The sequence below is a fragment of the Arachis ipaensis genome, chromosome B7 (assembly GCF_059453495.1).
Source record: "Arachis ipaensis isolate K30076 ecotype BB chromosome B7, ASM5945349v1, whole genome shotgun sequence".
In the NCBI taxonomy this organism is placed as follows: domain Eukaryota; kingdom Viridiplantae; phylum Streptophyta; class Magnoliopsida; order Fabales; family Fabaceae; genus Arachis; species Arachis ipaensis.
Genome location: NC_142442.1, coordinates 4,524,966 through 4,536,260, shown reverse-complemented (window position 1 = coordinate 4,536,260; position 11,295 = coordinate 4,524,966). Strand labels below are relative to the sequence as shown.

Sequence of the window (11,295 nt, the reverse complement as noted above, 5' to 3'; positions counted from 1 at the left end):
TCTATTTTGCTGGTGTTTTGGCTCTATAATACCTTTTTTGAATCAAACATTACCAATATGAATATGAATTATGAATTATGATTTTATTCAATTGAGTTTTCTCAGCCTTTTCTTTATATATTATCCTCTGTTACAAATCTAAGACTAGTTCAAGTGCTGTCCATTTCTATTTCATTGAAAAGAAGTCCAGGAATAGAAGTATGCATATAATCAAACACCTTAATTTTCATTTCTTTCAAACAAAAGGATAGGAACAACTACATGAACAAGGAATGCATATAACATGCATGTCATTTATTTTTTGCTAGATACAGTTGACCCTGCTGTCTATCCAGCTTTAATACAAGAACACCAATTACAATCAGCAGCATAAACACAAACATCAAAATTCCCCCCATTTTTAGAACCCTAAATTCAGCTTCTAATTTACCAAATTTCCAAGCCATCTTCATCTTCCATTCTTCATCATCAACTGAATATCTTGTTCTATCATCACATGGCATGGCATCTTCCAAAACTTTATCAACCCACAAAAATAATCCACAACATTTCTTCCCAATGGTCTGCACATAAAAAAAAATTCAATCAGAAAAATTTATATCCTCCAATACAGCATTCAACAACAACAACACTTACATTGTAGTTTGGGCAACCCAGGAATGGTCTCCCTGGATTAGAATCCGTCCCTGACCACCGGAGCACCGGTCTCGACCCGCAGGCACACCATTCTGGCAAACGAGCTTCTCTATTTCTGTTCATTCTCCTCATGATGCTTCCAAATGATCGTGGGTTGTTCGAGCTCCCAGCTGCATTGCTCGTGGTAGCCATAACCGGCGGGTTTCAGAGAGGGAGAAGAGAAGAACACAGCACCAACGAGAAGAGAGCAGAGTGAACAATGTGGCCTTCAAATTTGGAGATTAGGGTTTTAACTAACCCTGAGGGACCAAATTGAGTCGGAAGAGTTTACTCTGCCACATCAGCTAGCCGTTGTGAGTCCCACGTGTCACCAACGCTGCCAGCTAAGCTTTCCGGTTGCGCCACGTGTGCTGAAATGGCCGGAAGGACCACTTTAAGTCCCGAAGTGCAAGTTCAGGGATGACTCTGAGGAACTTTTAAGTTCAGGGACTACTTTGAGGCTCGAGTGCAACTTCAGGGACTACATTGAGGCTTATCTCTTAATCTAATTGATTAGAAGTTATAAATGGATATATTAAGACGGAAAGGCAGATGATGATTTTTGGTGTGGGCCAAGCCATGATATGCTTCTGAAAGATGATAAGATTTTCCACGTTCGTATCCTATCATATTCATATCAACTATCAAGGCTTTGTCTTCAAAACCAACTAGAATATTGGATTTTAATGGTCCTTGATCATAAATAATTTTAGGTTATGTCAAATTACGAGTTAGTACTCAATTTAATAGTTGAATTTATATGTAAATTTTAATTTAGCTTTTAAAATTTTAATTATTTTTATTTAATTTTTAAAGTTTACAAATGTAACTCATATTAATTTATGAGATAATTTTTGGTACAGAAAAATTAATAAAGTGTTAATATAGATCGTTAAATATTATATTAGAACCTAAAAAATAATTTAAAAATAAAGTTGTATTATGTATTTTAAAAGGAAAAATTTTACAGAATTTAGTATGATATTTAATTGTCTATATCAGTATTTTATTAAGTGTTAATGTTAATGTCAAAAATTATTTAAAAAATTAACATCAATCACGTTTGTAAAATTTTAAAATTAAATAAAAGTAATTAAAACAATTGAAACTTTAGAAAAAAATGTTAAATTAGAGAGAAATAGAAGAAGAAAAGTTTAGAAAGAATAAATTTAGTTTCAAATTATATTTTTTAATACAATATAATTATTAAAAAGGTAACAAAATTTTGATCTTAACTATTTATTCAAATTTTTTTAATGGCCAAGATTCTTTTCTCAATGAAGAACTTTTCTCATATCAATTATCGTAATCATATCATAAATTAAAGGTGGAGTTTTTGGTACTTACAAAATTTTTGTCTAACTTATCTAAAATTATAAATAAAATAAAAAGAAATCTACTTCGTTATTTTTAAATCTTATGAATAAATATTAACCACAATAGAAGAGACCTAAATTAAATCAGGAGTATTAAACCAACAAGTAAAAGACAAAAATAGCAACAAATGGACTAACCCTATATATTTTTCTCAATTTGGGTGTGAAGAGTGAAGACTACCTTCATTAAATTTTTCTTTTTTTTTTGTCTCAAATTTTTTTTTTGTTGTCTCAAATTTTAATTTTCATGTAACCCGAATGGATCCAGGAGGTAATCAACTATGAACAAATGACACAACTATTTGGGCCAAAAAATAAAAAGTGATACAACCATTTGGGCCAAAAAAAACAAGTGACACAACTATTGACCAAAAATTGAAGGAAACAGAACTCGGAGTTTGATTATGCCGTAAGGGATAAGAAATAAAGGATTCAATCAACTTGGGTTGGTCGAGTTGTCAGCTCACTCGTCCACTTAAGCAAGTGTAGGGGGTTCGAATTTCGTCTTGTACATGCAGCAACCCATTGGCCAGCGGCAGACCCTTAAATAGAGTTCAGATCCGCGACGGATTAGTCCTTGACCTGTCGGATTGGGGGATACGGTGAGCAACCAAAAAAAAAAAAAGAAAGAAAGGACTCAAAGGAGAGATTGTTTTCATAAACAGATAAACTTGAACTGCAGTGTAATTTTTTTTTTCTTATAAGAACATTGTATTGATATAATATTAGAAGTGCCTTCAAGAGAGAGATAATTACGTTTTGGCAATCATGACTTGCACGTAATTAACTTTGTTAATGAAACGCTGATGATCCTTTCATTTCATTAGACTTGCATGCATATACAGACAAGTTCTTCACGCTTATACTTTATGTAATAAACTACAACTTTTTAGCTTCAATCTTGCTATTATCATGGGATCTGACTCTCGCTTTTATCTAACAAGAAAAATATTAGAGTAAAAGGTGAATAAATCCTTGATATGTTATCATAAAAATAATAAATTTTTCATTAAATTAAGATATAAGGGTAGTAAGATGAAATATATGAAATGTAAGTTCGACCGCCGAAGAAAAAATTTTAATGCAAAGGTAAAAATTGGAGAAATATCGTACGAAAAGTTAAAAATTTTAAGTATCTTGGGTGCATCATACAGGATAATAGAGATATTGAATATGATGTAAATTATAAGATCCAAGTAGGTTAGTCAAAATGGCAGAGTGCGTTTAGTTTTATACGTGACAAAAAAAATGCCTTTAAAACTTAAAGGTAAATTCTATCAAATCGGCTATGCTTTATGGTAGAGTGTTGGGCGGTAAAAAAGAAGCACGAACATAAGTTAAGTGTGACAGAGATGAAGATATTGAGATTGATGAGTAGTCATATGCGATTGGATAGAATAAATAACAAATATATAAGAGAGAGAATTGGAGTAGCACCTATTGTAAAAAAAATGGTAGAATCGCATCTCAGGTGGTTTGGACATGTGAGAAGAAGACCGATAGAGCACCCAATGAAGAGAGTAGATGAGATTGAAGATGGAGAAAGGATAAAAGGCAAAGGAAGACCTAAGAAGACCATCCACGAGGTAGTCAAACGAAATCTACATGTAATTATGTAAACAGTCTCTCTATAGACATGATACATGATAGAGTTTAATAGCGCTATTTGATTCATCTAGTTGACCTCACTTAGGGCCCATTTGGGAAGTTTCAAAAGTTACTTTTTTGAGTTTTTGACTTATGAAAAGTAGTAGTATTAATGTCTGGTGCAATTTTCTAAACAAAATTGCAGCTTTCTAAGAAGTTATTTAGGAGCTTATAGAGAAGTTAAAAAAAATGACTTCTCTCATAATACTATTACTTTTTATCAAATTTTATAAGATAAATACTTTTAGAACTAAAAACTCAAATATAAAATAACTTATTTATAAGCTACTTTTAATATAACCATTTATTGTTTAAATTATTTTTTTTAAAAAAAACTTAATTAAGCTATTTATTCAAATTGTACCTTAGTGGGATAAGGTTTTTTTGTTGTTATTATTTTTTGTTATAAGTGTGTTTCTGATTTTTGTAAACAAGTGATACATAAATTCTTCTAACAATGGTTTAAATTTAGTATGAAGGAGTAGGGCTCGCAATGGGTAGGGTAGGGTTTCGACTCTATCCTAATCCTACCCGCAGGTTAAAATCTTTTTTAAAAGTTAAAACTCTATCATATCCTATCCGTAGGTTGAGAATCTCTCAACTCTAATCCTACCTGCACCCTAAAGTTTTAAACCCTACACTACCCGACCTTATCCGCAGAAACAAAAAAAAATTTCAAATAAATATAAAATTCAACAATTTCAAATTTCATACATATTAATAAAATAGAAAATAAAAAATTAAGTTCAAATTAAAATTAAAAATAATAAAATTTTAAATAAATCCAACATAAAATTACAAATAATATGATCATCAATTATTTAGTTATTATTTCAAGTTTTTATAAGAAGAAGATTGTGAGTACAAGATTTACTTTCTTTACTACATACATAACTTTTACATATATATTATATAATATATTAAGGATGCAGATAGAGTAGAGTAGGGTATACCCTAAACCCGTACCCTACCACCATACCCTACCTGCAGCGAGTAAGGTAGACAACCCTATCCAAACGGGTTGAATACCCGCAGATAAGGTACATATTATCAGCCCTACGAAAGAGTTTATATATTTTTCGTTTACAAAGCTTAAAGATCTATTTATATTTAAATTTGATAAGAGATTTACTTGCCTTTCGTAAAAAAAAAAAGTTAAAAATTTATTTATATCTTTTAACAATATTATTTGAACCACCATTTAATTTGGACGTTAAACATTTAACAGGAGATGAAAAAAGTTAAAATGAAGATAACAAATAGAGAGAAAAGATAAGACAATATATACAGTTTTTAATTTTTCTTGTTTTGTTTGTGCTATTATTTTTAGGATTAATTATTCTATTAATTTTTATAATTTTATTAAATTTTTAATTAATTTTTATAATTTAAAAATTATAATGAAGTTCATATATTTGATAAAAAAATTTTAAATATGTTGTTTTACTAATTGTTATTTTTTAAAAAATAATATTTTTAGAATATTCGCTTCTAAAACATTTCATGATTAATCCTATATTAAACACAAAACGAGTATTTCAAGAATATGTTGTATTTTATTTAACAGAAAAAAGTTAACAAAGACACTATTATAATATTTTATTTAATATAAAAACTCGATTACAAGCTTTTAAATAATAAGAAATTAATTTAAAATTTTGTAACAATAACATTGGTGTCTATTAACTTAAAGACGACTCCAACAATTTTTTTTATTCAATAATAATTGAAGTATAATTAAGTAACTGTTCCACATAATTTATAAATAAAAAATGATCTAATTGAAAAGTGTGTAAATTTTCACAATTAATTTATCATATATATATATCCTTATTAAACCCTATGCTAAAGTTGTAAATTGTAATTGCCACCAATCCATGGTGAAAATTGAAAATGCACCTTCTATGACATAAATATTTTATCACTATTAAATTAAAATAATAAAATTCAAATTTTATTTAATATTTATTAATTATAAAATATGTTAAATAAAGTAAAAATAATAAATTTTAATAATTTTTTATTAATATTTTTTTAAAATGAATCTTACTTAAGAAGCACGGACACTTCGTTAAGTTGTCGTGTCCACGTGTCAGACACATTTCGGACACGACACTCACCGACACTCGTCCGACACGCGTGTCTGCTGTGTCTAACCGTGTCTTAATAAAAAATAAAATTTTTTTCTCTAGATATACCTAAATACCATCACGTGTCAGCGTGTCCTGTCTTATTCTTAACATATATTTTTAAAATAAATTTAGATATAGTATATATTATATTTTATTAAAAAAATATTTTAAATACTTGATATAATTAAAATAAGACATTAAACATAATTAAAAATTTTAATTTATATTTTAATATCAATAAAATATCAAAATATCATTACGATTTATCTAAAAAATACTTTATATTTTATATGTATGCGTGTCTCCGTGTCATTTAAGACTTTAAAATTCGCGTGTCAGCGTGTCCCGTGTGAGTGTCTATCCATCATAATAGATCTTAAGATGCTTCATATTTAATAGAGTCAACCTACACAGCAGAAAAAAGCATGATACAAGAACTTGTGGCTGCAACACAAGAAAGATGAGAATTGAGTTGCCACGTGGCACCACTCAGAAGCTACAAGACCTTATCCGACATAATCAAGAATCTAATCCAAACCTGTCTCTCATTGGTGACATTTCAGCACATCAAAATCCAATCTCCATTACCACACACTCCTTCCATAGTTCTAATAGCTCTAGCTAGTAGCAGTTAACAAGTATAGTGTGTGAGCAAAGTAGTAAAGAGAAACAATGGCTTCAACACAATGTTTCTTGCACCAACATGCACTTACTACTCCAACAAGAGCCTCATCACAACGCCAATTAGTGTGCACAAAGCCAAACCAAGTTGTATGCAAAGCTCAGAAGCAGTCACATGATGATGCTTCTGTCTCAGTGTCTCGTAGGTTGGCTCTAACTGTTCTCATTGGTGCTGCTGCTGTTGCATCTAAGGTCTCTCCTGCTGATGCTGCCTATGGAGAAGCTGGTATATATCTATTGCCCATTTTCTGATTTTAACTTTGATAGATGTAAGTATCTGATCATGTATTTTAATGTTGTTACAAGTCTATGATGTTAATTGGTTTCTACATCTGATTGATGAAAGGGAGTAGTTGATAGTGTAAGATACTTTATATTGATAGACTGATAGAGTATTTTGCATCAAAGAATAGTTAATAGTCTATTCAAATTAATCCCAAATGAACTTGAAAGCCTAGTCTCTTGTATGATTATGATCCTTAGTGCCATGTAAATTCTCTGAGTACCCCAAATGAACTTGAAATTGCTTTACTTTGAACTGAAATGACATAGTATGCCTTTGAATATTGTGAATTCTACTCTTTTGTAACATGAAACAGAATTGAGTGATCATTGGATATTGAAAGAATGGTGTTGACAAACAATGATTCTCTTAAAACACCAGTTTAATTTGTCAAGTTTCCATTATCATAACAATGATTTTGATCTCTGACTTTGCTTGCAGCCAATGTGTTTGGAAAGCCGAAGACAAACACTGACTTCCTAGCATACACTGGGGATGGATTCAAATTATCAATTCCTTCAAAGTGGAATCCGAGCAAAGAGGTCGAGTACCCCGGTCAGATTCTTAGATATGAGGACAACTTTGATTCAACCAGCAATTTGGTTGTCACAGTTACTCCTACTGATAAGAAATCCATCACTGATTATGGTTCCCCTGAGGAGTTCCTTTCTCAGGTAAACTTGTTCAAAACTAGTACTATTGATTTCTACTTAAACGAATGATGATTTCGAATTCTAAAAGACGAAGTCTTTTTTGTTCTTTGCAGGTTGATTACTTGCTTGGGAAGCAAGCTTTCTTTGGGGAAACTCAGGCTGAGGTAAGTGATGAACACTTATTTGTTCTTTGAACACATTTAGTCTGCTTTGATTTCATATCCTAAGTGAGTATGAACTTTGATCGAGCAGGGTGGTTTCGACGCGAATGTTGTAGCCACGGCTAACATCTTAGAGAGTGCAACACCAGTGATTGATGGTAAACAATACTATGTTCTATCTGTCTTGACAAGGACTGCCGATGGAGACGAAGGCGGCAAGCACCAGCTGATCAGGGCAACTGTTAAAGACGGAAAATTATACATCTGCAAGGCTCAAGCCGGAGACAAGAGGTGGTTCAAGGGAGCTAGAAAATTCGTTGAGGACTCGGCGAGTTCCTTCAGTGTTGCTTAAGAACTTGGTAGAGAGGGCTATAAATGCTTAATGCTTAATGCTAAATGCTGTATGTAAATCCAACTTATTAAAGTGTTATGTATGTTTTTTTGTTGTTGAACTCTCCCTTTTTTGTCCCCAAGAAGTTCAAGTATATGGAAGCTTAATCTTAATCTTAATTAAGCATTTTAGTTTCAATAAGCTGCTATAATTTTATATGCTTGACAGAGAGCTTAAACCATCTCAATGAGAGTAATACAATAAATTTCTCCTAATCTTAGTTACTAACAAGAGGAGAGGAAGAAAAAAGAGAAATTCTTATTTGATCTGAGAGCAAGAAAATCCTTTTCTGCATTCAAAAACTGTTGATTCAAGTATATAGTTCATAATTAGCATATAGATCTTGATTGAACAAAAAAAAAAAAAATAATTACTAATAGAACCAATGTTAGAACAAAAATAGAAAAAAAGATTTTTCTTAGTTTAATTAGGGAGTAGTGATTTGAAGTTGTTCTATAATGTGTTGGAAATATGACAGTATAAGTTATCAATACAAAACAGTGCAAAATAAATAAATCACATGTTCTTGTGAAAACTTCAAATTTGGATGATGATGATGAATTGATGATGATGATTATTATTATTATTATTAAATCTTTCATAAATTTAACTGATATTACATATATATTTATAAATCTCCTAAATTGTAGAATTACATAACATTCAATATTTCCATAAAAAATATAACACCATTTTTTTCCATCCAAACACCAATACTGGAATAACAAATCAAAATATATCTTAATTAGTGTGTATCCAAGGAAGAACAAGTGTTCTTGGTCAAATATTTACACTAACCAGAAAGTGATTGGTTTAGAAGGTGCTTGAAAGTTAGAGAAGCTAACAAATGCTGAACCTGATGATGTGGCCACAGGGGTTGCCACGTGGCATCAATGAGAGCCTATAGCACCTTATCCAAACTCAGAAATCTAATCCAAAAAACATGGCAATCCCAATCAATCAATGAACCAGTCTCCAAATCCAAAACTAGCCACACTCTCAGTCTCATTGGCACAGAACAAGTTCCTTAGAGTGTGTGTGTGAGAAAGAAAATGGCTTCCACCCAATGTTTTTTGCACCACCATGCACTCACAACTTCAACAAGAGCCTCATCACAACGCCAAGTAGTGTGCACAAAGCCAAACCATGTTGTATGCAAGGCTCAGAAGCAGGATTATGATGATGCCTCAGCCTCAGTGTCTCGTAGGTTGGCTCTAACTGTTCTTATTGGTTCTTCTGCTATTGCTTCTAAGGTCTCACCTGCTGATGCTGCCTATGGAGAAGCTGGTATAGTTTTTTTTTCTTCTTTGATTCATATATGCATGGTATAGTTTACAGTACTATAGTAAAAGCTTTTATGAGATGTTAAATACATATATGCATGGTTGATCAGTGGCTATTTAACATAATGATATCTATCTAGAAAGTTTGTGATGTTATATGGTTAATGCAGAATATATACTTAAAATTCACTAGTGTATGATTTATATATGTGGTGTTAGGCTGATAGCAACTCATAGTCTTTAGATATGACTTGAAACTATACTCATTTGCATGATCATGACTTTTCATTAAGATGAAACAAAATTGAGTGATATTGGAGTGATATCAGTAATATTCTTGAAACCCATTGGTTATTAAGTCTCTAATATCATGCCAAAGATTAAATTATCTCAAAAGTTGAAGTGTTTAGGTGTATACCAATGAGTGAATTCGACGAAATTGATTGCTTGAGCAAGTAGATTTTGGCAGTTTTTGCATCAATTTTGATTGTTTTGCTTGCTTTCTTGCAGCCAATGTGTTTGGAAAGCCAAAGACTAACACAGACTTCCTAGTATACAATGGCGACGGATTCAAAATTTCGATCCCTTCAAAGTGGAACCCGAGCAAAGAGGTCGAGTACCCGGGTCAAATTCTTAGATATGAGGACAACTTTGATTCAACCAGCAATTTGGTTGTCACAGTTACTCCAACTGATAAGAAATCCATCACTGACTATGGTTCCCCTGAGGAGTTCCTTTCTCAGGTAAACTTGTTCAAAAATCAAAACTAGTTCTAGTTAAACGAATGATGATTTCGGATTCTAAAAGACAGTCTTTTTTGTTCTTTGCAGGTGGATTACTTGCTTGGGAAACAAGCTTTCTTTGGGGAGACTCAAGCTGAGGTAAGTGACAATAAACACTTGTATGTTCTTGTAACACATTTAGTCTGCTGCGAATTAATGTTCTTAGAATGCAAATTAAGTGAGTATGGACTTTGATTGAGCAGGGTGGTTTCGACGCGAATGTTGTAGCCACAGCTAACATCTTAGAGAGTTCAACAGCAGTGATTGATGGGAAACAGTACTACTTTCTATCTGTCTTGACAAGGACTGCTGATGGAGACGAAGGCGGCAAGCATCAACTGATCAGAGCAACCGTTAAAGATGGAAAACTATACATCTGTAAGGCTCAAGCCGGAGACAAGAGGTGGTTCAAGGGAGCTAGAAGATTCGTTGAGAACGCCGCGAGTTCCTTCAGTGTTGCTTGATAAACTAGTAAGGAGTTCTTCTACCTGTATGTAAATCAAATGAAGTGGTATGTATGTTCTGTTTTGCTTTGAGTTTTGTCCATTATTTGAGGGAGTTGGTTGGAGTATTTATGTGGAAGCATAAGCATAATTTTCATGGAGTTTGTGAAACTCTTTAAGACATTACCCCAACCTACTTTAATTTGTTGTCTCTGATTGCTGATTAAGCATTTCAAGTTGCATTCAATGAACCTTAACAATTCATTTATAGCTAGGAACTATTATATGCTTGACAAAGGGTTCAAGACTATGATGTAACTGTAACATGCCTTAAATAGTTGAGTTATCTCAAATGAATTAACAACTGTATTATGTTCGTGTCGTGTCACGCATCCGTGTGGCTCATAGAAGCATACAAGAAACTTTTGCAACAAGAGTTGTTACTAAGAAATTTCTTAATAAGTTAACGGTCCCACTACGTTACCAACAACATATCTGCTAACTTCTGCCAACTCTTATTTATAATTGTGTTTTATGGAAGTGTCTTCGTGGATGTGTCTAATAAAAATGTCTTTTTTATGATTGTGTTTAATAAAAGTGTTTTTATAGATATATTTTCTGGATGTGTCTCTTTATATATGTATTTAAAATATAATAATTAATTATTGTTGACAATAAGTTGACAGATAATATGTTGGTACCCTATACTTTTCCATAAGTTAATAACCCAAGGTTAACTATTTCTCACCCAAAAAATAATGATTAGAACATCATAAGTAGTATTCTTA

At 31.9% G+C, this 11,295-nt stretch overlaps 3 protein-coding genes across 3 annotated transcripts; 2 read left to right on the top strand and 1 right to left on the bottom strand.

Moving 5' to 3' along the window:
* Nucleotides 1–290: 290 nt before the first annotated feature.
* LOC148550192 (uncharacterized) lies at nucleotides 291–828 on the bottom strand. The gene is made up of 2 exons (XM_088493129.1): nucleotides 637–828; nucleotides 291–563 (listed from the first exon to the last, which is right to left on the bottom strand). Exons 1-2 carry the CDS (start codon nucleotides 826–828, stop codon nucleotides 291–293), a joined length of 465 nt encoding a protein of 154 aa, XP_088349255.1.
* Nucleotides 829–6,359: 5,531 nt separating this feature from the next.
* LOC107608659 (oxygen-evolving enhancer protein 2, chloroplastic) lies at nucleotides 6,360–8,118 on the top strand. The gene is made up of 4 exons (XM_016310380.3): nucleotides 6,360–6,737; nucleotides 7,236–7,468; nucleotides 7,561–7,611; nucleotides 7,700–8,118. The coding sequence occupies exons 1-4, from the start codon at nucleotides 6,503–6,505 to the stop codon at nucleotides 7,958–7,960; spliced, it is 780 nt and encodes a 259-aa protein (XP_016165866.1). The 5' UTR covers nucleotides 6,360–6,502; the 3' UTR covers nucleotides 7,961–8,118.
* A 649-nt stretch (nucleotides 8,119–8,767) lies between these two features.
* Nucleotides 8,768–10,876, top strand: LOC107608660 (oxygen-evolving enhancer protein 2, chloroplastic). The gene is made up of 4 exons (XM_016310381.3): nucleotides 8,768–9,286; nucleotides 9,793–10,025; nucleotides 10,113–10,163; nucleotides 10,268–10,876. Exons 1-4 carry the CDS (start codon nucleotides 9,052–9,054, stop codon nucleotides 10,526–10,528), a joined length of 780 nt encoding a protein of 259 aa, XP_016165867.1. The 5' UTR covers nucleotides 8,768–9,051; the 3' UTR covers nucleotides 10,529–10,876.
* The last annotated feature ends 419 nt before the right edge of the window (nucleotides 10,877–11,295 follow it).